Below are 26,565 nucleotides of genomic sequence, written 5' to 3'. Positions count from 1 at the left end.
TAAAACTTTTAGGTATTGTACAAGAAAAAGGCACATATTTGAGAAGTCAGAAAAAAAACAATTATGTGCCACAAATGTTTTTTTTCTTTTTCTTTCCTATCTTGTTAATCCTCTTGCAAACCCTCAGCTTTATCTTGTGACCCCTTGAGGGGCGTCTCGACCCCCAGGTTGGGAAAAACTGGTCTAGAGGAGACTGGTGGGTTGGGAGCGATTCTAAACGTAAACACCTTATCCCTATCACTTTCATGTCAATTAATTTTCAAGCCCTGCAGTTAGTGTGTGGTTCCAGCTAGCGGAAAATATATGGGAAAAAATCAACAAAAACTTAAAGAATGACATAAGCAAGAAGAAAAAAATCAAGTTCCAAATAGGGCCATGACTGCAACTTTAAGTGTTTACTTTAACATGTACTGACTGCAGACAATGCCGTAAAAGCAACATAGCTACCAATTCATATTGGAGCGCCAATTTCTTTGAAAAGAGACATCCTCACAATGTTACATATTTTAGAGCAGACATATTCTCAATGGTGTATGTGATGTCTTTTAGTTCTATACAAAATATTTGCACAGAGATATTTATCAGTATATAAACAGGCCAGAGTAAATATAAATATAGTGAAGCTGCATTGGCCAAGCCCTGCATCATGAATTCTGAAGTATGGACACAGACAAGATGAGCAGCGATGTCATCTACCTATAGGCCTTTTTCAATTGAAGACATTTTGACATGTCACAGTAGGAGAAGAATTCCATTTAGCTCCTTCAGTTTCAAAAAGTACTAGGGCTTAATTGTGCATAGCACATACAGATGAGGAAACCAATGATGATTTATCAATTGCATTCTAGTTAAATATGTACGGGGAAGAGTGAATCAGTGAGCATGTAGGGGAAAATAAGGATAAAATGAGTTTGGTTAGAATGTTCATGAAATAATTTGACAAAACTATAGCACGAAAAGGAGAAGTTTAAGAGATAATTCTGTGAAATGGTGACACATGCAGCTGTAACCGGAGGCAAATTAAGGAAATTTGTTATTTGTGCAAACAGCTCAAAACGCTGAATAGACAAGTCAGTTAGGCAATGTTACGCACAGCCTCAATTTAATGTACAAAATGTTCTTATAGACAAAAAGCAAAAGAATGCCATATTAGGAAAATAAACTGAGACCAAAACCACATTTCAGAAACAAATGAACAAAAAAAATTCAGAAAACACCCCAATAAAAAACAACTACATTCAATGAAACAAATAAAAAAAGCAGATGGGGATAATCTTGGCCATTTATTGTATAAGTGCTGAATGATACATAATGTAATAAATATGCACAGAATAATACAGTACACATCTGCTAATAAATAATGCCACAGTGCAACACATGGTAGTTAGCTAAAATCCTAAAAAAAACCCCAAAAACTAAGAAAAAACGTTTTCTTTTGGGGCACTTTAAGAATGGTTGATAATCTAATTGCAGCATTAGTTGTGGCTCCAATGGTGCAATAGTGATACAGACAAATTCTGGCTGCTCACATGACATTTCACACAAAGTATTTTGAAATGCATAACAGGAACTGAATAAATGCAAAAAATACTGATGGCCATAGTTTCACAAAGGAAAGGAAAGAAAATCATTTCCAGTCCAAGTCATGTTAATGGTAAGATGTGGGACAAGAACTGGTTCTGTCAAGTCAAGCATTTTTGAAAGAACAAATCTCAGTGGATTGAGGTCTGTTGCATCGGACCATAATTATTCTGTTATTCTGATGAGCAGAAAACTGCATCAACCCATTCTGTAAGGTAAGAAAATTTGGTGCATCTAACCTAACAAAGGGGGTTTCTTATCCACAATGGGCATTGGTTTACAAAATTGACAATATAACAGCAAAATTACAGTTTTTCTGTTTATGTACATTTCTTTTTTTTTTCACGCTTCCTTTGGCAATGTAAATGTCTGTTTCCCATGGCAATAAAATTGAATTTCAGGTCTTCTGAAGCCAAATGATCACATTGTGAGTAGAATATGCTAAAATATTAACCAGGACCGACCATATAAAGTTTAAATGCATAATATACAACAAAATAAAAATACTATTTTCTTTTCACGTTTGAAAATGTATAGGCCTATGCCAGGATTAAAATTGAAATTAGAATGCCACTGCAAAATAATTTTCAGTGTGCTGCAAAGCTCACATTTAAAATGGAATTGAATGTGGAATGCATTTTGCATTAATATTTTCAAATTGGAGGCACAACATTTAATACATAATTATGTAAACGTTCCTGCAACAGTATGAGACAATAATAATGTATGAAATTTTTATTTAATACATTTCATTAAGTGACAGGCTTTCTTAAAGGCACAGTGAGTAGGATTTGTCAGTTGCGGTTTGTAAACACAACATTCAAAGTTGACCCCTCCTCCCTGGCTTAACGCCACCTGAAGCACACACCCAATGCTGTATGACAACGTTGCTGTATCAGTTTTTCAATGTTAAAAAAAAAAAAATACACTGCCAACAGTAATGTTAGCTCAGCACTACAGACCTCAAGGGTTATTTTCTCAAAACGTAAAATTATTTGCATTGGTTGATAGTACACACACGTACGTACACTGCTAGTTACTATTTTTAGAATGTTACATTTGTTGTAATGGAAAAGCCGATACTTTAGCAAGCTAACTCAGTTAACCGCTTGCACTTAGCCTACCTGTCCAACAGAAAACAGGCCCAATTTGTGTCACACTTCACCCCCATCCTCTCCTTCAGTGATCCCAGCTGATGAAAGCCAACCACAGATTCACTATCATTTTGGATTGAGCTTTGTCCACCTAGCGTTTCGCCTTGCTATATTTGCATTTTTTCTGCGCTGTGTCCACCATTTTCGAAGCTTCCTCACACCCTGCGCGCTGTTATTGGCTGGGGCTAAACACCCACTGCCCAAAGGTAGACACCCAGAAACGACCCAAACACAGCAAAATAAGAAAATACAGGCAGAGGGCAGGGTCTCTGCAGATACAGACACCGCCACTCACTTCTAGTGGGTCATAAGGGATGATTGAGAGGGATTATTTTTGTATGAGTCTATACATTGTTTTTTTTTTTTTTTAGGAAAATCCTACTCATTCTGCCTTTAAAGATCTTACAATGTTGTGGAGATGCAGCCAATAAACAGCAAATGTATTTATGCTAGTTCATACTACTTCACTGAAATTTAAAGAAAGGGGGGAAACGGCTGTGCTGTGTACAAATTCAACATAATGCTGTGAATGATAACCAGGGGTGGGAGGGGACAAGTGGTTGGGTTTGGCATTGGGAGTCAGTGGTCAAGTTCACCTCTTGACATTTGTACATAGCAACTCTCCTTTTGATCTGCACTTCCCTTTTATTTTTCTGCAGCTGATCATTTGTCGTGTCCATAAATCAGTGTTACTATCATGTAAAACTGCTTGCCAGCATTATGTTACATGTGGGTGTGTTTTCCTGTTGAGTATAATGTTTTTTTCAAATAGTAATGTAGATATTGTGTAAAACAAAATGATCTTCCATCATCCTCTGTCTTTAATGATTGATCAAAATGTCAACATGCATCCAGGTTGCAGTCCAAGTCCAGGCAGCCCCTTTTTATTCATAACAATTACTGGATCAGTACATGGGGCTTCTCTCCTTTTGGTGTTTCCAATGTGATCAAATTTTTTTTTTTGCTTACTTTAATAGCTGCCCAGACTTGTTGGATTTAGAAGGTAAGAGGGCTACTTAATCACCAGATTTTGGTAAAAAAAAAACAAAACTGGATGGCTTCCAAAAATAAACAAGCTTTTCTTGCTCTGCTATAGACAGACACCACCACAAAGACAACAGCCTTCTTAAATGAAGAGTAACAAAACTTATTTTTTTTGTTTTTTACTGTGCCTTGACAGCATTTGACCTACTTTGAAGACACAATATGATCTTCATTCATGCTGAAAAACTACATTTAGTTTTTTATTTGTCAATAGGTAAGTTACTGTCAATTTGACTTCTTCCTTTTGACTTTTGTTTTCTTGGCTTCTTAAATCAAAACATAAGAGTGCAGTATAGTCAAGTAGTTTGGTTGCATACTCTCAAAACCATGAGTGAGATACAGTAAACAGAAGAGAGAGTCTCAGTGTATATATCAAAATAATAGTATTTTATTATTGAAAGTGCTTTTTCAAATGTTCTTTCTTTGATCAGATTGACAAAGTTGATGTTGGACAATTATGTGTTGTGTATTTTAGGACCTGCATCAAAATGTAATGTTACATCTCAAGAGGTTTATCCTGATTCGTAATACATTTGACAAATTACAGCACTGACTGCTATGTATTTATTGGACTACATTGTTTTAAATATTCATGACACATCTCTGGGCTGTCATTCTTAATTAGAACATTTTACTATATGTTTCTGCTGTAGGTCTACTGAGCCTATCACTGCTTACAGGTCAGTAAGTTCTATTTATGTTTCATGCCTGAAATCCTATGCATATCATTTTGATATTTAGATTCCTACATCCTTATCTAATAAAAAAGTATTTTTGTTATTGAGTTCACAGTGACACAACAGCTATTGTGCTTTCAATTTTCATTTCCAGAATGTGATAAAATTAGACTGGTCGGGCCTTCGCGTTGCTCTGGTAGAGTGGAGATCTACCATAGAGACAGTTGGGGAACGGTGTGTGATGATCAGTGGAGCATTGCCAACTCTGACGTGGTGTGTCGAGAGTTAAGCTGTGGGACAGTTCTTGAGGCCAAAAAAGGTGCCTTTTTCGGAGGGGGAAAGGACCAGATCTGGCTGGATGATGTGCAGTGTACTGGTCATGAGGCTTCCATCCTCAAGTGCACACATAGACCATTCGGGGAAAATAACTGTGGCCACGGTGAAGATGCTGGTGTTATCTGTTCAGGTAAGACTAAGTTCATTCACATCTCAGTTATGTTTGCTTTTCTTGACTTCACTTGTGTTTTATTCAAAGTTGAATTACTAGTATACCACTCAATTAGACACTTAATAAAATAGCACACTTTGAACCTTTATTGAAGGAATAGTAGGACGTTTTGGGAAATATGCTCATTTGCTTTCTCGTGAAGAGTTGAGAAGATTGACAACACTCTCATATTTGTCCATTAAATGTTAGGCTACAGATGCTAGGGGAAAACATAAAAAGGCAAATTGTTGTTTTTACACAAACAAAATGAGATATAACACAGATTTTGTCACCTTCAAACAGAGCCAGGCTTGCTGTTTCCCCGTTTCCTGTCTTTCTGCTAAGCTAAGCTAATTGGATGCTGGCTCTAGCCTTATGTTTATCGGGTAGATATAAGACGCACGATATGGTAAAAAAATCACATTGCGATTATTCTGACAGATATTACAATTGCCATATGATTCACGATTAGTGTGAATGATCATTTCTGCATCACAAATTTCATTTTCACTGAAAAAACTATTAAAATCATGATGACGTGGCATTTGTTGGGGTCTGTACCAAACAAACATGTTTTCTTACATCTGGAGAACAAGATTTGTAGGACAGGGCATCTCTGCAGCACTACACTACTTCTGTTTTTTTGTTAATCAAAAAATTGCAGTTTCTGCGATTTGGATGTTGTACTTGACCATATTGCGATTTCAATGATATTTTGATAAATTCTGCAGCCCTAGGTAGATATGAGAGTGGTATCAACCTTCTCATCTAACTCTCCCCCAGTTAGCGAGTAAGCATATTTCCCAAAATGTTGAACTTTTGCTTTAAATATTAATTAGGCATTAACATGAAATTATTGAGTTAGCTCCTAAAATCAAGCATTACAAAACCCTTCATTACATGTGCCTTCCTTTATTTATTTTTAAGACCAAAAATGTGGAACTGTCAAGAGAAATTGGGAAATACAACTGTGGAGAAAAGAAGCTTAGGCAGCATTTATCTTAGTAACTGGTCATATTATTGCATGTTGTGTTTAAAAACTGATAGATTGTATTGTCAGTTCACAATTTGTTGTCTACTTTAACATGAGAGCTACCTGTGGAGGTAATGCTGTTGCAGCAGAAACACAACAGCAAGGTCAGCACATGACAGGCTGCAGCAAATGTAAAGTGCAACAGGCACTCGAGCAGAAGGTAGAAATGGGAGATAAACCAAAACTTAACAGTCACCAGCTGACCTCATTTGATGATTTGTATATTTTTTGTTTGAGCTCTTTTCACTGGTTTTAAATGGCTGGGGCTTAGATGGTAATAGGTGATGTCACTTATTTCCATTCACTAATCAGAATTTAGCTAAATTTTAATCAAAATCTGATGACAATTGTTGATGTTGGTTGTTTGCTTTTGGTACCAGCACTGTCAAATCAAATCTGATCAAACCACATCCACACAGGCCTGATAAAGATGAGAGTTTTTGACTTAAACTCTTTGTAAATAATACCTGACAATGTTTTTTCTGAACTTTAACTGTGATGGTTTCTTATTTAATCATAAACATTTCAAGTTTTAGAGTAATAGTTAAAGGAATAGTTTGACATTTTGGGAAATACACATATTCACTTTCATTCTGAGAGTTAGATGGGTAGATTGATACCACTCTAATGTTTGTATGGTAGGTAAAGCTAGCAGCCTAGCCTTAGTTTAGGTTAGCACTTTTTTTGGTACGGATTAAACAAACTAGATATAACATGGAGATTTTTGTTACCATCAGTCAGAGCCAGGCTAGCTGTTTCCAGTCTGTATGTTAAGCTAAGCTAAGGGGCTTCTGGCTCATAATTAGCATACATACTCAGTATTCTTGGTTGGGAGCAGTAACTTCCTGAAGTTTTTGCTGGTTGCCTTGCTACTGCTCAAACCCAAGAAATAATACAATAGGTTACATCCTGTAAAATGGTGAATCTTTTTTTGACTTTGGTTTTTGTACAGATTAAACATTAAATAGTGAGTTTTAGAGATGCAGGTTGTGGCAGATTTTGTTAACATTTTGTTAACATTGGACAGGCCCCAGCTATCTGTTCCCCCCTGTTTCCTGTTTTTATGTTAAGCTAACCCTTTTTTCCCAGCAGTTTTTCACCTGATTTCACTGTATTATTTATCATGGACTTACTGTTTACAAAGGGTCATTATTTTAAAAGTTCTTACACACAATCAGTTATTGCATATTTGTTGATTTTATTTAAATTTTTATCAACATAATTTGCAGACTACGTGAGGGTGGTCAACGGAAGCAATCGGTGTAATGGCAGAGTGGAAGTCTACCTTGATGGCCACTGGAAACGATTATGCAGCAGTGACTGGGGCGAGGAAGAAGCTGAGGTGTTGTGCCGAGAGGTCAACTGTGGCACTCCTGTCATTCACGCTGAAGCGCCATATTTTGGACAGGCACATGACCTGGCTGGAGTTAAAGCCACCTGTTTTGGAAATGAGAGCTCTCTCTCACAGTGCACACTTCAAGGTTTCAAGGAAAGCTGTCTTGATGCTACTGTTGTCTGTACAAGTAAGTCATCCACATATTCAAAAAAACTACATCAGTAATTTTGTGGTGAACTTTACATGGTTAAATAATCTGGTGTTTTGGATGGTTTCTGAATAAACATACCCTTTACTTTTTTCTTTTCCACCTGACAGACAGTAAACCAATTCGGCTGATGAATGGGACTAATCGGTGCACTGGCCGAGTGGAAGTCTACCATGATGGACAGTGGGGAACAGTTTGTGATGACAGATGGGGCATGCAGGAAGCAGCTGTCGCATGCCGAGAGATGAATTGTGGGAATGCTCTTGAAGTCAGGTACAAGGCCTTCTTCGGCAGAGGTCGGGATCAGGTTTGGTTGGACGATGTTGAGTGTACTGGTCATGAGAAATCCCTTGCTGACTGCCCGCACAGAGGTTTTGGAGAACATGATTGTGACCACAATGAAGATGCTGGTCTTATATGCTCAGGTAACACATGCAATACTGTTTGTTGCTCAAAAATATCACATTTGCTAAAGTACTTGAATGAAATCAGGTTGGTCAAAATCCTGATATATGTAGATATGTGTGCAATGGTGAAGCATGTAATCTTCTTGATTGGTTTTCCCATGCATGTCTGCTGTATCTGCAGTTAAACCACCTTCAGCCTGCCACAATCATCCTTTGCTGTTCCTCTTTTTTATTATTTATTTTGTTATTCTTTGTTGCAATATGACTGCAATATGATTTAGAAGCAGTCAAATCTGTTCTCCTTTCCTCAAACCTTATCATTCTGAGAAACACAGGAGAATACTGTCATTGCTGAAATATAAAATTTTTTCTTGAACTTTTTAAATACAATAATTTTTTTTAACTGATTCCTTTCCAGATACAGTCAGATTGGTAAATGGGACTGACCGCTGCTCTGGCAGAGTGGAGGTCTTCCACAATGACCAATGGGGGAAACTTTGTAAGAATAACTGGGGTCCAGAAGAGGCTACAGTGGTGTGTAAGGAGCTCAGTTGCGGACATCCAAAAAAATCCCAAGAAAGCTTCAATTTTGGTGAGAGCGGACTGAGAGGCTATACAAGTAGATGCTCTGGCAATGTGAGCTCTATCTCCCAGTGCACACTTCAAGAAAACACAGGGAGATGTGAAGGTGTTTCTCTTTCATGTGCAGGTAAGACACAATAGGTAGGGATATCAACTAGAATAGCAAAGGACATGTGGTTATTAAAATTAAAGATTGGCCTATGTGCATTAAATCTTATTATTATTTACTAGTGAATATTTTGGCATGATGGTGGCACTAACTTAAAGGTGGGGTATGTGATTCTGGAGAAATCCAATACCATGACAAATACCATGGTATAGAGTGAACAACAACACTGCATGTTACTAACGTCAACTAGGTTGTGGGTTAGCAAACTGTCCCTACAGTTGCTGCTGCGAAGCTAACAGCCAGAGAGGACAAGACAGTTTCTCAGAGCCATCAAATCAGCTCCAAACAGCAATGCTCACAACTCTCCTGCTACTATAGCTAACATCACAACAACAGCATATCTTGGCAAACTAGAAAGTAAACTGAATATCTGTGGGCAAGTCATTTAACGAATACCAGACACACAAATCATGGCTGGAATGTCCGGAATAGTGATGTGTGGCTCTGTCCGAGCCCTTTGTTTATTTCCCATTTCCAAAGCCAGGGCTGTGTACAAACACCGGATTTTTATTCAGCGCACACACTGAACAGGACAGCTAGTGGACCGTGAGGAGATATTTGCTGAATTTGACAAAAAGACTTGGATTAGAATCGCATACCCTACCTTTGAAGGTCAAAGGGTCATAAAAAACATGAATCCTCTGGGGGAGGGGTCATAAATGTGTCTACCACCTAAAATGGAAGTAACAATCAATCCATTGATAGATATTAGCATGCTTAAAGGATAAGGCTGGAGATATTCTATTTTTTTGTTATTGTCAACAAATCCCATGAAAATACAAAAACCATTAATGTGTTAGTCTATTTCTCAATACTTTGTGTCCATGTTCATCATAATGAAGGAACATGTCAACCATTGCAACGGTGTGGCTCATCGATGTGTTTTCTAATATACAACAATGAAGGTCCATGGAACATAGAAATAAGTTATGTCAGGCTTTGGCTATTGATACTTGTTGGCAGGATCAGTTCATTGTTGGTTTTGGTCCTTTCATGGGATTTGTTGACAATAAGAAAAATATCAAATATCACCAGTCTTGTCCTTTGATCTCTGTCACTTGGGTGGCAAAAAAATAAAAAAATATAAAAATTTGTTTCTGAACAAGTCAACTACTAAATTCATTTTGCACTTCAAATAAACCCTAATATTTCATAATCTGACTTAAACTAGTGAGTACTTTTAACATGAGTGCACCTGTCCTCAGGTAATCCACCGCTAAGGCTTGTCAATGGCACTGACCGATGCTCTGGTAGAGTGGAGGTTCTACATGACGGCCAGTGGGGAACTGTGTGTGATGATGAGTGGGACATCAGAGATGCTCAGGTGGTGTGCAGAGCCATGGACTGTGGAACAGCTCAGACAGCCAAATCTGGTGCCTTCTTTGGTCAAGGCCTCGGCGACATCTGGCTGGATGATGTCGGCTGTGTCGGCAATGAGACGTCCCTTTTGCACTGCCAACATCCCACACTCGGAGAAAATAACTGTGGCCATGGTGAAGATGCCAGCGTGGTGTGCTCAGGTATCATCTCGTTTATTACTCTGTCTTGTTCATTCCTCTTTCTTAGCACGTTATTTAATTTATTTCACACTGTGTTTTTATGCTTACATTTATCTGTTGCCCATAATACCTCCAATGAATATTTTGCTGATTATTGTCAAATATGAAACTATCAAAGTTATTTCCACTGCAGTGTATCAATCATGATATCACTTACAATTTGAATTAACCAAATATTTCTTTCCAACTAACTAATTGCTGATTCTCTCTCCTTTGCTTTCCAGCTACCATTAGACTGATTAATGGGACTGACCAGTGCTCAGGCAGGGTGGAGTTCCACCATGGTGGCCGCTGGTCACCAGCATATAATGTTAACTGGGGAATGAATGAAGCTGCAGTGGTGTGCAGAGAGATGAATTGTGGAGATCCTGTCAAGTTCTCAGGATCATTTGGTCAAGACGGAGAATTGACAGGGTATAAGGTCAGTTGTGGAGGTAGAGAGAGCGCTCTCACACAGTGCACACTGACGGAATATACCTCGACCAGTCACAATCGTATTGAAGTGGCAGCTGTTGAATGTTCAGGTAAGACTTGAACCATTTTTGAAACATTTTAAGACATCTGTCCCTTTACAACATTCAACATATGGAGGACCCATCGTGCTTTTTTTTGACATACATAACATACAAAGAGCTTCTAAAAGATGATGTTTTGTTATAAATTAAACTACCCAAAAGTATATACAAGTACAGCTGAAGCAATTAGTTGATTAATCGATTAGTCAATTGTCTGAAAATGTATTAAAAAATAAATTAAAAATACATTTTGATACCTTCATACATATTTTGATCATTTCATGGTTCGAGCTTCTCAAATATGATTGAAATATGATATGAAATATGACTAGCTGTTTTTGCTTTTGATTATTTTAATTTATTTTTAATAATTTTGAGGTTTGGACTATTGGTTGGACAAAACATTGTGCATTGTGAATGTGTCACTTTGGGCTCTGGGTAATTGTGACGGCATTTCTCACTCTTTTCTGCAATCTTTTCAAGCCAAACAATCAATCTATCAATTGAGAAAATAATCAGCAGATTAATCCATAATGAATAGTTAAAAATTAGCTCCACCTCAACCAACTACAACAGTAAAATCCTGCTTTTACATTAATGCAGTAATAATTTGTATAAAATATAATAACAGTGTCAGGGGGCATTTTTCTTCTGCATTGAGTACTGTTACTTTTAATACTTTAAGTACTTTCTCCTGATTATACTTACATACTTTACATACCTACTTAATTAACATTTTCAATGCATAACTTGTAATGGAGTATTTTTAAAGAGTGGTATTAGTACTTTTACTTAAGTAAAGGATCTGAATCCATCCTCCACCACTGTTAGCTGTCTCTCTTTTATGGATCAAGATATGATGACAAAATAACAAATGACCACCTGACTGTCAAAAGTCAAAGCAATGAGTAGTCGAGTAACTTAGTTACTCCGTATGTAACCTTGTGATTCAAACCATGACACTTACTTAGTCATGGAATAATGTAGGGAGTGCTCAAATCACAGATGGGACTGAGCAACTACTAACAATGTTGCAGTCCATGTTTCAGTTGGAATTGAAGCGATATTACAAACTATATTCTGCGGCTGCCCACGTTGTTATTGCACCAATCAAATTACAGTACACACATTGTTAGTCCCTACCCCTGAGTACAATATTGCAAGGGGCGCTATCACGGCAAAAAAACTCAATAAAACTTACATTTCTTCTTTTAGGTAATTACAATTTTGACCAAAAACAGAACACAAATAAAAACTAACACCAAAAGTTGGACTGCATGTTCTGTACATTCATACAACAACTGTCATTTCTAGGCAATGTGAAGCTGACCGGTGGGCACAGTCGTTGTATTGGAAGAGTGGAGTACTATGACAAAGGCGAGTGGGGGACTGTGTGTGGTGAATCCTGGGATGTGAATGATGCAACGGTGGTTTGCAGACAGCTGGACTGTGGGAAGGCTCATACGATTACCACCATCGCTGAGTATGGCCATAGCACAGGACGGACCTGGATTGATCAAATTGAATGCAATGGATTGGAGTCAACACTGGCTCAGTGCACACAAAGACCATTTAGAGACAAAACTTGCAACACCACCTCAGTTGCTGGTGTTGTCTGCACAGGTAAGAAAATATACAATTACAAAAGTTAATACAGTCTTGTTTGTTGTTGTTCAGTTGTATCGCTATTATTACGCATTTTTCACTTAGTGTTACAAAACGTGTTTCTACATATTGCCAATTTCAATCTCATGTGCTCATTACTTCAGAGAAAAAGTCCACTTACTTGGTGTTTTTCTAATCTTTCAACCACATTTTCTGGTCTTCCACCGCAGACAGAGTTGCTCAATTGTCATGGAGATGGTTTAGTTGTTATCCCATGACCATGACCATGAAGTATGGAAGGGTTGTATATGTCAGGGGGACATAACCCCTGCGACTGTTCAAAGATCAAGAATGACCGTTCAAGCTCAACACACATAGTTTTTTAATTGCTCTCATTGTGACATTCAATGTCCCTATTCACTTCATGACTAAATTCATAATCCCTCAATCCATCATATGTAAGAAAAGAGAGAAAAAATTTTATTGTCACTGTATCAAAGATATGCGTGAAGAAATTAATAGAACTGAAGCAGGTATCTTGTCTTACAATTGATTAGTGTTCATTTTAATTGAGACAATTATACAATTCTGCTGAAGTTTTATCAGCACGTCACATGTTCTTATGTCCTTATTGTTAAAGGTATTGTGTTCCAAATCTGAATTGGGTGCAATGTAGGGAACAAGAAAGTACCTCACTAGTGTTTTTCATTCATTATTATTTATCTGCCATATCATGACTACCTTAAAATTAATTTGAAATGTCTGATACCACATAATCATGTTATTTTACTTGACTTCACAGGAGGTTTGGAGGTCCGGTTGGCTAATAGTAAGGATGAGTGCTCTGGCAGAGTAGAGGTCCGTCATGGTGATGTGTGGCAAACGGTGTGTGACACAGACTGGACCCAGAGTAAAGCTCAGGTGGTGTGTGAGGTGCTGGAATGCGGACATGCATTGAATGCTCCCGGCGGTGCCCATTTTGGCCAAGGCAGTGGCTCAGTAGTGGAGGCTAGCGATTCATGCTTTGACAATGTGACATCTCTTCAGCAATGCTCACTCAAAGGTTTCCGAAGTGCAAGCTGTGGGCATGAACATGATGCTGGTGCTTTCTGTGCAGGTAAAGCCTTTTAAATGATGTGTTCAAAATTCTCACATGCAGGACAAATAATATAATATCATCAGCATTTGTTTCAGAATTGTATTGTGTTTACACATGCCAAGTAAAAATATTGGAGTGGGAAATTATTATATTTACTACATTACTACATTACTACATTTGCATGACAAAAGTGACATACATTACGTCCGAGTCATATTATATTATTTCACATCATTATTGTTCCGTAAGTCAACCAATGTTCCCTTTTTGCTATTGAAATTAGCTTCTTATGATGATGGTGGGACAAGCTTCAAAATACAATATGAAATGTATTTACATTGTGTTTAAAAATGTAAATGCATGTGTATTAATACACAAGTATGCAATCCAAACATCCAGCACTTTTTGAATTGTATGTAAATGCAAGGACTGTTCTTAGTGTTTGGACTCACTTCATTTCTGTCTTCATATGCAGCACACCTTCGGTTGGTCAGCGGCTCAGGTCAGTGCTCCGGAAGAGTGGAGCTCCTCTACAAAAGCCAGTGGGGAACTGTGTGTGACGATGAATGGAACCTGAGCAATGCCGATGTGGTATGTAGACAGCTTGGCTGCGGTCATGCAGTTTCTGCTCCCACAAGTGCCCACTTTGGTAGAGGCACTGGTCCAATATGGCTGGATAATGTGGAGTGTACAGGCCAAGAGTCTGCTCTCACACACTGTAGGCATCCCGGTTTTGGAGAAAATAACTGCGGGCATGGTGAAGATGCTAGCGTTATCTGTTTAGGTAAGAGGCCTGGCTTGTTTTGAATCTGTGAATGAAGTCATTATCACCCAGCTGGTATTAGATGAAGCTGAAGTTGGCTGTTATGACAAAACAAACGTACTAAAACGTATTATCTGTTTCAGGTGCTCTAGAGAAGCCCCAAATCACTTTGAGTCCTGCTCCAGAGGTTAACTGGGGTGACAGAGTTGAAATCACCTGCACTGTAGTATCAGAATACTTGGGTGGGACATTCGTCCTGAAAAAGACAGAAGGATCATTTAAAATGGAAAAATTCTCTGACCACGAAGCTGTAACCTTTACCTTCCAAGCAGTGGACTTCAGCCAAAAGGGGTCATACTTCTGTGAATATCAAAAGAAATTGGCCAATCAAGTCATATATTATCCTCAAGGAAATACTGCTGAGCTCTCTGTCACAGGTCAATAATTTTGTGCTTTGTTTGTCCACTTAAACATAATTGTTAGAAATTTGAATGTGCAAGATTGCAAACATGTTTTATGATCTATATGTTTATAAAAAGCTGTCTCTATTCTGCAGTGAAATTGGAGACGCCCAGGATCTCCCTGTCATCTCCTCATGCAATGGTGATCTACAGCCCAGACAAAATATCGGTCACCCAAGGCAGCAGCTTCTCCATCACTTGCTCTACTCATTCCAGATATCCTGGAGGTTTCTTCTATCTGACAAAGTCAAACATGAGCACCACTGAAGCGAAGTCAGCATTTGGCCACTCTATCTTCTACATGGCATACTTTGAATTCCCTGCAATTGATTATGAACACCAAGGAGAGTATACCTGTGTCTACAGTGTTAACATCTCCTCTGTCCCCTTCTGTTCTGTTCCCTCGAAGTCACTCCAAGTCAGTGTAGTCGGTAAGACCCAAAGAGCCCTTGAGAGTTTACTTGTCTTTCTACAGTGATTATGGCTAGTTTTCTTCTTTGCTAACTTTACTACATGATCTTTTAATCCCTACAGCAGCCTCATCCTCTTCAGTTGTCTCAGGAGTTTTGGGAGGGTTAGTGGTGTTGCTACTCGTGCTGGTTATATGTTACTTGGTCTGGAGAAGGAGAAGACAGGGTGCTGGTAAGTGGCAGACATCCACACTTTTTATATTACAAAATTACAGCAATGCCCCCTTTATTTTAGTGTCATATAATGTGTTTAGATTGTTTAAAGATGCACCAATTAATATTTTGATATTAAAAATGGAAATAAAAATACTTTGTGTAAGTGAAAGGTGCAGCTGTATTACAGCTGTAATGACAAACCCAGTGATAATTATCACTCGACTCCCCCCAGCTCAGATCATTTTTGAAACTTCCAGCACAGAGTTTTGGTTTTAAAGCCCTCAACTTTACTTTGATTCACTCACTGCTCTCATAATGTCATTTTGGCTGTTTTCAGGTAAAAAGCCACTGAAAACTACCTGTCCAGCACCAAATGGTAGACAGATGAATATAGCAAATAGTTGGTGAACGTAGTGGAGCATTTAGCAGCAAAATGTGATAATGTGTCGGTGTTGTGTTTACAGCTTGTTTCCGCTGACCCCAAGTAGCCAGTTATTGGAGGTTTAATAATGACAAAAAACAAACTGTCCTCACTAGAAAAACGTATATATATAGGTCATCTGTGCAAGCAGCGCAGAGAGCAGGGTTCGTGTCCCGTGTCAAACCAAAATTAAACGTTTACTTATTTAAAGTTTTAAGTTACATAACATTACCTTACCTTAGTTAGGTGACTTATGTAACATACTTAATTTATGTTAGTTACATGACTTATGTAACATACAGTACTTATTTTAACCCAAACCATGATCTTTTCCTAAGCCTAACCGAGTAGTTTGTTGCCAAACTAACTAACTGACCAAACGGCGACCGTTTCACAATGTTAACCATGTATTTAATATACATAATGTTAATATACATAATGTATGCTTGCAGTTCCCCTCAGCTCTCTGGAGTGTTGTAGCATCTTTCAGCTTGTTGTTTTGGTTTTACAGCCAGCAACTTTACTGTTTTGGTTCAGTCTTTCAGCTGCAGCAGGCCACTGTTTTCAGTCAAAAAGCTTTAATAAACCCAATGAACATTTCCTTCCCAGCACCAAACAATAGACTGACAAAGTTGGTGGTGAACATAGCAAAGCATTTACCAGCTAAAGAGCCAAATGTTTTTTTTCTCAGGTGTTAGTGAGCTAAACATATCTAAAGGGAGAGTGAACACTGGAAACACGTCAACACGAAATGAATGCTAATGTTACTCCTTGTCTGCTGGATGTGTAAATAGGCAAAAGTTTGCTAACATATTTGCTGTAACAATTTAATAAGGTGATGATATGTCAGTGCTGTGTTTACAGCTTGTTGTGCTGCACCCAAGTGGCCAAAAAATCAATGAATGCAGGTTTAAAAATTACATAGACCTAGTTGCTCTGGATTTCACCTGTATTTGATTCAGCTCAAGACCTTCTTTAAAATAATTCTGCTGTTGTAATGGGGATTCTATTCTTCACTTTTCAGGAGCCATGGTTCTGTTTAGTAACAGGTTTGGAGGAACAATAAAACAAGATGTAGAAGAAAGAAGCAATGGAGCATTCGATGGAAGGTAGTAAAAAAAGAGCATGTAGTGAAATTATTTGCCAAGACACACATGTTTTGTTTTAGATTAAATAACTTGAAAGACATCCTAGTCATTGTAATTGTCACTCTCCTTATCTCCCTCAGAGACCGCAATACTGCGAATGAGCATGGACACAGTCATCGCCTGGAAGACAAGAAGGCTGATGTTGATTCTGATAACTCTGTTGAGAGGGTCCCTGAAGACCTGGCTGGGAGGGTGTGTTATGAGCTTGAACCACTTGTTCTCTCATGACAACAAAATGACTCAATGAATAACCTATGTCATGTAATTTCACTAAATTTAAAGAGCAACATAACACTGAGCTACAAAACAGGCTTTTACTGCTCTTTGGTTGAAAGCTTCTTTTTTGTTTCTCTGGAGTACACTTCTACATCACAGCAGTAAAGTAAGAAGTTAAACCACTGGAGGTCAGCAAAAAACAAAATATTCAGCTGATGCTCAGTTGCTCTTTAAGGCAGACCAAAGGAACATTAGGGACCTGTTTTTACACCTCTTTTACACCATATTAATTCAAGAAATTATTCAGAAATCTACTGACTTTCCTCAAATAGATGCTGTGTTATTTGCTTAAAAAGATTTAGAAAATAAACTTTGTGGAAATTGAAAATGTGATTTTGAATAACATATATGCCGCTTGTGTAAACAGGCAAAAGTTTGCTTGTAACACTTATTTTCATACTTATTCCTGTAGTGATTTTTATTTTTCTGGGAGATTCTGCCAATCACAAAGTTAAGGTTCAATGACCTGTAGGAAGATACTGATTACATTGTCTTTGTATTGCATGATAATTTGCTTTTTTTCATGTACTTTTTTCAAGTGCTGATCATTAAATTTGTATTTTCTAGAACTGTACACCTTTTCATTCAGCAGAGTTGTTTTTTAATCCAGTTTGCATATAATTACGGCCTCCTGATTAAGGAGCAAATGTGCTTAAACTTTACCAAAACAGCAGCCGAGATATAATATAGACCATCAAATACAGCAATGGATTCTTAATCAGTCTTAAAGTCCTTGAAATAATAATCATCAATAATAATATAAACATAATCATTATCATCATTATCATTAATTTGATCATTTACACCTGTGCCTTTCCTGTCAAACTGTCTTCCATGGAAAAGGCCAATGTAGTCGAGTAAAACATATAATATTTCCCTCTGAAATGTGGTGGAGTAGAAGTATAAAGTAGCATAAACTGGAAATACTCAAGTCAAGTACAAGTAGCATTAAACTGTGCTTATGTACAGTACTTGAGTAAGTTACTTTCCACCACTGGTGGTGGTAGTGTGTGGGTGTGTGTGTGTGTGTGTGTGTGTGTGTGTGTCAGTGCTTTCACTATTGATGCAGGCAGGCTACAACTGGAATAGACAAGTGGGTGTGCCCATGCAGGCAGGTAAGCCGTGTCCAAACCTGCTTACCTTGTCTGCTGTTGCAGCAAACCAGCACCACATACCTGCATTTAGGATACTGGAGCATTCTCTGTCCCTCCACTTCTCTCTCAATCTGTCTCTAGATCAAGGTGTTCCTGTTAAAATAGCAGATATGCCAGTCAAAGTGTTTTTTTCCAGCGTGAGCGGTTCCCTAGAGGTACAGTATGCAGTCTTCCTTCATTCTTTTACTTGTAGGCATATTGTTAATACACTGACATAACATTTAACAAAATATTTGTTGAATTCAGTGGGCCTACACCCTACTCTGTGTGAGCAGTATTTACACTTTATTTCTGTAGACAAACTGTAGCTGCTTATTCTGGACAGTGAAGCAGATTTTATTGCAAAAGAGATCTTGATATAACCATATAGGTCAAAGGACTACACACGTAACTGATTAAATATTGTCCTCTCCAGCTGAAGAAAAATCAGGAAAGAATCTTCTCTATCCTGACCTCTAAAAAGATCCCCTTCGAAGCGGTGGACATTTCTCAGAATTCTGAAGACAAGGATTTAATGAGGAAGAGGGCAGGGAACCCGACTGCACTGCCTCCTCAAATATGCAATGGGGACGTCTATTGTGGGGTAAGTCTCCCACAATAACCTGCAAAAGTAATAATAAGGTGTACTGACAATGTAACACCTTCTCAAAACTAATGGAGTTATGACTGAATGTAAATCATTCATATGCTTGGAGCATTTGTAGCAGGAAAAAAATCTTTGGTAGTCTAGGGCGTAGACACAGAGATTAAATAAATATTTACAGTATATTGCACCCACAGGTTTGCACAAACACACACACACAGTAACACGTCGTGACGTCAGTGCGCACAGCTATACTTTGACTTTTTTTACACACACTGGTATGCTGGCACACACCTTAATCACTCCCTCAGCACATGCACACACACCTCAGATTGCTCCTGGAGGGTTTTGTCATTTCACCATTCCATTAAGGCATTACTGTGATAGAAACGTAACTTAACTTAAGGAGTGCCCCTTTGATTCTTACTGCAAAATACCTCTTAAGAGGTACAAATTATCACAGAGTTATATGCCCTCAAACATGATCATTTTTAGCTCCGCTAGCAGCATGGCTCTAGGGTTGGCAATGACAGTTGGTCAGTCCCTTTCATGGCACCCAAAGGATCCCGTGACCTCTAGTGCCACCAGCAGGTTGACATTTCTTGTTCAAACAGAAATGCCTTGACAGCTATTGGATGCATTAGCCCAATACTTGGTGCAGACATTCATGTTTCCCACATGATGAATTGTAATAACTTTAATTCAGCGCTATCATCAAGTCAAAATGTGACTATTTTATCACCAAATACCTGCAAAACTAATGGCATGCCCATGAGTTTCAGCTGTATTTTGAGTTTAGTGCTAATTAGCAAACGTAAGCATGCTAAAACGTAACACTAAGATGGTGGTAAACATTACCTGCTAAACATATGTTAACATTGTCATTGTGAGCATTTCAGCACGCCAATGTTAGCTTCAACACTCAATGCACCACTATGTCTAAACACGGGGTTAGGGTTCTTGAAACAAACTAGTTTGTAGGACATGTTGTCCCACCACATCTGAAGGCTGAAGTGTTTCTGGACGGCCACACCCAAAGGCGGGCGAAAAGCCTGTCGTCACAGAGAGTTGCAACACGTGATACTCGTTCAAATATGGGATAACAGCGCACACTTTTGGATACTCATTCCTCAGAGGCTTTCGTGGTGTTGCACTCATACACTGCACATGTCGGAAATTAATCGTGTGATGAATGAAAAAATGAGAGACGTTCAAACCCTGCATACTCACCTCCACACACCTGGCCAATTGCTGCGTGAAGTGGGTTTGCTTGTCAGATTGTCAGTTTTGGGAAGTTAGAAATATGGCTTCATGTTACAAAGTAATCCACCAGGAATGTGTGCTTGTATGTATGCCATTGTCCAACGCAGCACCTTAGCACATTGCAGCAAAAGTTGAGCCAGATTCAACTTTTCTGCCGGACGGCCCTGTTTTATTGGAGCCCTCTGCATTGGCCCAAGTCTTGTTTTCTTTTCAGTCATTATTGTGTTACTTACATGCGGATTCTTACACCGGAAGAACACCAACTTTCTTAATATTAACTCTGTCTTGCCATTCTGAACGTTATATTGTGCACAAGCTGTTAGAAGATTATATAATATGCACATCACCAAGTCTTTTCAATATGTAATAATTAATAGACAGGCTATATTAAGATGTGTTAAAGAAATCTGTATAATAACTCTTCTCTCTGTGTCTCTCTGCATCCACTCCACCCTTACCCCCAAATCCTTGATCCTCAACACCTTTTCTTTCAGGACATCACTGCATTTGATAATGCAATTGAGATGGAAGACTTAGAGAGGTTTCTCAAACTCTAAAAGGACTGGAGACCAGCCATGGGACAACTCAACCACATCACCATGTTCACTGCAATATCAATATATCTAGTTAAGCAAACAAACCAAAAATAAATCTAGAAAAGACTATATTAATATTTCTGTTTCCATTCGTTTACTGTGGTTATGACAGATGCTTTATTCATATTTGATGAATAATGCTCAAAGCTTAAGGAAATGTAAATTTGGCTTACAGTGAAGTGGAAGTGCTTTTCTAGCCTTCCTTTCAGGGAAGAGTTTTTGGAGTTGCACATCTGAACAGTTTGTACGATTCAAATAAAAATTCTTAAAATTGTCTGAACTCATTGACATGAGTTTTGTCAATTCTTATTTTTGTGAAAGTGGGATCTGCCGATTTACCAGTGAGGTGAGGAAGAAGTTAAACTGTTACTGTATAATCTTACTTTATGTAAACAGAGTGATGTAAATATAATGTCTAAGAAACACTGAATATTGCGGTCAGCTGGGTTTTTCTCTTAGAAGACCTCAGCGAGTGAAAGTGTCCAATTCAACAGAGAGCCTTATTATCTCATCAGATCAGAGCAATCAGCACAGCAACAGATCATAATTGCACTTACATCTGAAAGTGTCACCAAACCTACACACAACCACACTTACAGTCTAACGGTCTAACCATATTTGCCCCTAATACTGACTGAAACAACTACAAAGTAAATGTAGGAACAGTGGGAAACACTATAGAAAAAAATGTCAAACACAATACGTGTAACATTGGAGTAACTTTGCAGAACCATGCATAAACATAGACTATAACATCCATAAACCTGTTACCCCAGTGCATGATGGGGGACTTTCACTACACCTACCCTTTGGGTGCCACAATATTAAGAAAATACTTAAACTTATTGTAGTAATAAATATTTTTAAAAGCACTGTTGCAGTGAGGACTTTATATAAACTACACAGAGTAGTCACTACCATAACCTTGTGTCAGTTAGGCCTATAGTTTAAAATTTACACTGATGAAAAAGTTATTACTGAGTAGGTCTATTCAGGGACTTTGGAATATTGAAAAGTAGTGATTTAGCACTTTTAACCTACATTTTCTTCTGTTATTGTGAAAACAAACAAGAATAAATAACATTTCCTAAAATTGACCTGAGTTTTAAAAAACATTAAAAATCAAAATATTGGATTATTTTACACTTTCATAATTGTATTACATATTTTGCCTGTATTTATTAATATGATTATTTCATCATGTTTTATTCATTTGTGTAATATTGAACACTTTGGGTTTCCACATAATACCCATATATGAATACAAAGATGTATTTATTTGACTTTATTTGGAAACAAAATTCATTAGGGTCACAAGCAAATATTTATTCACAATAAACTCCGAAAACTGAAACTACAACAGGCAGCTCATTGGACGCCACTGTATGGAGCAGATGGGGCCTGGTGGTATTAAAGCAATGTCGCAGGCTTATGACGTCCTCTTTACCCGCTGCCCGAGAGGAGGTTTTGGTGCGTTTCCTCAACTACCTGCACAATCTACAGGATTAATCAAACATCTTAATTTATATATTCATCACAGTAAGCTTTTTGCAGTGGATAATGATTCTCCTTTCATATGTGTTCTTTATTGCAGAACTTTAAGTAAACCATCCATCTTATATCAACAATGGCCGAGGAAGGGTGAGCATGACTCTTATATTTGCCGCTAGCTCGCACAGTGTTACCCGGGTATCCTAATAAATAAAACGGCCCGTGTATAAAGTGGTGGTGTAATTTTAGCAGTTATTCTGGGTACTTGCTTCTCACAATGACTTGTGGTGATTCGGTGCAGTCTGTTATTTTCCATGAGCTAACTGGCTTAGCCGAGTTGCAGGGTATAGGGGTTAGGGCCACTTGATAAATGCGTATGTAGTATAGCAATCAAGTGTAGAGATGGTTAAAAACTTGTGGGATGGTTGAGCGTTCGTGAGCTTGCTCTGCTCTAGCTAAACACACTCAAACCCATTGAATGTGTCATTTCACTGGGTAAGTCGGTAGCTGTCATAACGTTAAGTTACAATGTTATTATTAAAACTGTACCAATCTTCACTGGTCCCCACTTTAAGCACTAATAGGAATTTAAAAGTACCATAACAGAGCTCAAAAGCAGTGCAAGTAAATAGCAAATGTTATTAAAACAAGAAAATGTAAAATTTCTTCATCAGGAAGACAACTCATGTATTAAATTTAAAAAAAACACACTACACATAAGACACAAGCAAATTGATGAAATCATTAACCGTACACATCTGGGTAATGTGAACCAGATTTCCATTTTAGATTATGGTACCTGTTTACCTGCTAAATTTCTGCAGGACAATTTTAGTGACTTTGTCTTAACTTTAGCTGTTTTTTCTTAATGCAGAATGGATTTCTGGACAGCGTCCCAGGATACAGAGAAAATCCCAATACATAACAGGATAGGAGCCAAACCGATTTGTTTAATTTTATTTTTTTAATAAACACTCTATCTTGACTTTACGATTAGAAGCACCACAAGGTGATGCATGTAATCTGTCGACCTCCATTTTGTGGAGGAGATGAGGTTACTAAACATTTAACAAATACCAAACATGTAAACACATTGCTTTGAATGTCCTGGCTTACAAGATGTCATGTACAGTTTTCACTGTAGCGTTACTTGCAGGCGTAAACCACAAATTAAACTTCATCTGGAAGCAAGAACGATTGTTTTTCCTCAAGTGCCCCTCTTGTTGTCCAGAGCAATGCTAGATTTGATACCCCACTGGTATTCAAGGGTCAACTGTCCTAAGGCATACAACTTAATTTAAAACGTGCCATCTTTAAATGAGCTCTCTGGTGCTTGGATGATGACTTTACATTCTTTTGTCGGATACCCCTTCACTCAACAATGAGTGAGATCCTCATTCTGACATGCTGGAAGCTCTACTGGAATCCACAAATTTTTCATGCCCATTTTGGTAAAAATGTAACTTTTTTTTTTTTTTTTCTTGTCCTTTTCATTTTTGATAGCATTGCTGCCGGAGGTGTCATGGATGTCAACACTGCTCTCCCTGAAGTACTCAAGACCTCCTTGATCCACGATGGCCTCGCCCGTGGTATCCGTGAGGCCACCAAGGCCCTGGACAAGTGTGTTAAATTGTTTTACTTGATCAAAAGTTTGGTTTGTCCTTATTAGGTGTATCGCTGATGATCTCTTGGCTCCCTCTACTGAACTTTTATGTGGAAGCCTGCCATTGTTACCCAATTTCTGTCTGAGATGTGCCGTCAAATTTTGAAATGCGTAAATGGTGTATAACCCCTTATTGCAAGTAACTTCAGTGTTCTTTTGCAGGCGTCAGGCCCATCTCTGTGCTCTTGCAGCCAACTGCGATGAGCCCATGTACGTCAAGCTGGTGGAGGCCCTCTGCGCTGAGCATCAGATCAACCTGATAAAGGTAATGAGCCTGCTCAAGACCAGACTGACTTAGCATCAGGTGTGGGGGACATGGTGAGAGGGAATGCTTCATTGCCAAGTTCACATGTAAAAAAATCTTTTAAATCTTTCTAGTCATAAATCAAGACTTCTGGTACTGTTTCAGATGTCTTGTGTACTGACAGTGCAGGTAAAGGTAGTGCGTTGTGTATTGCTGTATCACTGATGATGATTTGGCTCCCTCTACTGAATACTGTGAGGACATTGCCATTGTTACCCAATTTCTGTCTGAGATACAGCCAAGAGTACCCATGTCGATGCAGTTTCATCAAGTATTTTAAAAATTGTGAAAGCATTTGTGATTACACTTCTATGCACATTAATGACCCTGTTTATCAGGAGTAATTGGCAGTGTTGTAATTATGTTTACATTGATCAAAATGGGTTCTTTACAAACCAAGGGTCTGCATGGCATGTTTATTTTCCAAGGTTACCAACATTTGCACTGCATCTAGTGACAATAGTTAAATGTGGGTATGACACAAGGTAAGAGACGCTGTTCAACTTTATTTCAGGTTGATGACAACAAGAAGCTCGGTGAGTGGGTTGGTCTGTGCAAGATCGACCGTGAGGGCAAACCCCGCAAGGTGGTGGGCTGCAGCTGTGTCGTCGTCAAGGTAAAAGATTCTCTCTTGCGGGGTTTTCCATGTGTCTCGTGTATCTGGCCTACATTCAAGCCAAAGAATGATTAAATTTCCTACAGTAAAGGCAGGACAGATGTTAAAGATTGCAGATGTTAAAGGTACTAGATCTGCCAGTCAAGTGCAGGTGCTGTGCCTCGTGCCATGCAGCTGTTGTTGATAACTCTTGGCAAGATGACTGCCAGGGTACGAGCCCCGTCGTCTACCTGTGGTGTCTGGGGTCCCTAAAAATGGCTACATATAGTAACACATAACCGCAAGCACCATGAATGACAGGTCATCACTTTAGTCTCAAACTCTAGAAATTTTAATTGGGAAGAGTTGAGAGGTTAATTGTTTATACAGTGAACTGATCATGTCAAATGCTGCTAAGCTTATTTTCATTTAGAGTAGAGCCTGACACGTGTTTTTTTTTTTTTTTTTTTTTTTTTAGGCTGATAGATATTTGAGTGTTAAAATGCTCTGATAATGCCCATTCATTTTTTTATATTATTTATTTAAAAAATAAAAAATGTAGTTAGCCAAGATATGTCATATGTATTGAGTTAAATGACATTTGTCCGTGCTCTGTTTTGGGCAAACTGTTGTGGCAGCAGTTGTTTCTGACTTATTGCTTAAAGGTTCCCTGTGGAATTTTGACCTCTAGTAGCATTATGGAGATGTTTTTTTTGTTTTGTTTGTTTTTTCTATGAGTGGGTCCCTGTTTCCTTCATTTTGTAGAAACAGGGATGCACGCTAGTGACACTTCCACATTCCTGCCAATGGTTCCACTGAACGGGCAGCAGTAACATGCTAAAATATGCTGCAATGACTGCAATCTAGCAAACATGGATGTAAACAATGCTGCATTTAAAATACTTAATACCTAATCAATATTTATTAATACTTAATAAAAGGTTTTATGAGGAATGAAATGCGTTTTAACATGTTAGACTTCAAGGATACACACAATGTGTTTTGGTGAGTAACACTAAATGTAAAATTGTTTTTACAAGAAAACTCCAAAAGGCCCTTTTAATTAAAAATAAAAAATTATTAGTTTCTAAATTACCGTAGACATATTTGGCATTTCTGTACTGATGTCTGGTCACCTTTTGGTAGACATACACTGCTGCAGATATGTGATAGCTTAATTGGCCAGTAATATCAGCTGGGCTGTAAATTAGAGTTTAGTCGTGTCTCTGAGCTGCTCATCTCACACTATTTTTCTGTCTACAGGACTATGGCAAGGAGTCTCAAGCCAAGGATGTGATTGAGGAATACTTCAAAGCCAAGAAATGAGATGTGAATAAAAAGTGGAAATGAAGCTGTTGTCTGAAATGTTCTTTACCCCTTTGGATATTTAATTGACAACTAGCAAGTCCAGTATGGTTAAACTAATTGGCAGTGACTATAAAAACATGGTCTGCTAATTTCAACTTGTTTGCAAAACTTAAATTTGTAGCCATACAGTTGATGCAAATGGTGCTCAGCATAAGTCAAATGACAATAAGTCAGCAAGCACGAGAGCCAATGAAGTGATATGTGTTCAAATTGTGGGATGTCTGATTTCACACTACCTGATCATTGTCTGGGTATTTCTAGCTTATAAAATACATTTGTACTTTACCATTGGCTAACAGGAAAAAAGACTATATTTAAAAAATAATATGCAGTATTGCATTAATTTATTTGGTTAGAAGTTTGATCGGTTATAAATGTCATTAAGGAAGACAAGATG

The 26,565-nt window shown here is 38.1% G+C and overlaps 3 protein-coding genes and 3 non-coding genes across 9 annotated transcripts; all 6 read left to right on the top strand.

The window, feature by feature from the left end:
* The first annotated feature begins 1,623 nt into the window (after positions 1 to 1,623).
* On the top strand, positions 1,624 to 17,725 carry LOC122863246 (deleted in malignant brain tumors 1 protein-like). Of its 3 annotated transcripts, none has more exons than XM_044169546.1 (17): positions 1,624 to 1,796; positions 3,916 to 3,993; positions 4,433 to 4,459; positions 4,611 to 4,922; positions 7,206 to 7,499; positions 7,631 to 7,945; positions 8,346 to 8,636; positions 9,884 to 10,198; positions 10,462 to 10,761; positions 12,067 to 12,375; positions 13,160 to 13,474; positions 13,932 to 14,240; positions 14,363 to 14,656; positions 14,776 to 15,111; positions 15,215 to 15,322; positions 16,752 to 16,836; positions 16,956 to 17,725. In XM_044169546.1, exons 2-17 carry the CDS (start codon positions 3,942 to 3,944, stop codon positions 17,101 to 17,103), a joined length of 3,810 nt encoding a protein of 1,269 aa, XP_044025481.1. In that variant the 5' UTR covers positions 1,624 to 1,796; positions 3,916 to 3,941; the 3' UTR covers positions 17,104 to 17,725. The 3 variants fall into 3 exon arrangements, with proteins under 3 accessions (XP_044025481.1, XP_044025482.1, XP_044025479.1); XM_044169547.1 differs by lacking the exon at positions 1,624 to 1,796 and adding an exon at positions 3,580 to 3,738 and having other exon boundaries at positions 15,218 to 15,322; XM_044169544.1 differs by lacking the exon at positions 1,624 to 1,796 and adding an exon at positions 3,580 to 3,738.
* A 474-nt stretch (positions 17,726 to 18,199) lies between these two features.
* Positions 18,200 to 21,031, top strand: zgc:153284 (uncharacterized protein LOC751696 homolog). The gene is made up of 3 exons (XM_044169557.1): positions 18,200 to 18,460; positions 18,721 to 18,888; positions 20,646 to 21,031. The coding sequence occupies exons 1-3, from the start codon at positions 18,215 to 18,217 to the stop codon at positions 20,706 to 20,708; spliced, it is 477 nt and encodes a 158-aa protein (XP_044025492.1). The 5' UTR covers positions 18,200 to 18,214; the 3' UTR covers positions 20,709 to 21,031.
* A 1,079-nt stretch (positions 21,032 to 22,110) lies between these two features.
* On the top strand, positions 22,111 to 26,151 carry rps12 (ribosomal protein S12). 2 transcript variants are annotated; one of them, XM_044169561.1, is made up of 6 exons: positions 22,111 to 22,217; positions 22,342 to 22,388; positions 23,742 to 23,858; positions 24,064 to 24,166; positions 24,720 to 24,821; positions 26,064 to 26,151. In XM_044169561.1, the coding sequence occupies exons 2-6, from the start codon at positions 22,375 to 22,377 to the stop codon at positions 26,124 to 26,126; spliced, it is 399 nt and encodes a 132-aa protein (XP_044025496.1). In that variant the 5' UTR covers positions 22,111 to 22,217; positions 22,342 to 22,374; the 3' UTR covers positions 26,127 to 26,151. The 2 variants fall into 2 exon arrangements, with proteins under 2 accessions (XP_044025496.1, XP_044025497.1); XM_044169562.1 differs by having other exon boundaries at positions 22,193 to 22,217; positions 22,342 to 23,858.
* LOC122863722 lies at positions 23,570 to 23,646 on the top strand. Its single transcript, XR_006375071.1, has one exon. It is a non-coding gene; the product is annotated as a small nucleolar RNA SNORD101 (small nucleolar RNA).
* On the top strand, positions 23,909 to 23,993 carry LOC122863726. Its single transcript, XR_006375075.1, has one exon. It is a non-coding gene; the product is annotated as a small nucleolar RNA SNORD100 (small nucleolar RNA).
* LOC122863725 lies at positions 24,360 to 24,442 on the top strand. Its single transcript, XR_006375074.1, has one exon. It is a non-coding gene; the product is annotated as a small nucleolar RNA SNORD100 (small nucleolar RNA).
* Positions 26,152 to 26,565: the final 414 nt, after the last annotated feature.

Source organism: Siniperca chuatsi, linkage group LG16 (assembly GCF_020085105.1).
Source record: "Siniperca chuatsi isolate FFG_IHB_CAS linkage group LG16, ASM2008510v1, whole genome shotgun sequence".
In the NCBI taxonomy this organism is placed as follows: domain Eukaryota; kingdom Metazoa; phylum Chordata; class Actinopteri; order Centrarchiformes; family Sinipercidae; genus Siniperca; species Siniperca chuatsi.
The sequence above is the reverse complement of the archived record's forward strand: the minus strand, read 5'-3'. Positions and strand labels throughout refer to the sequence as shown.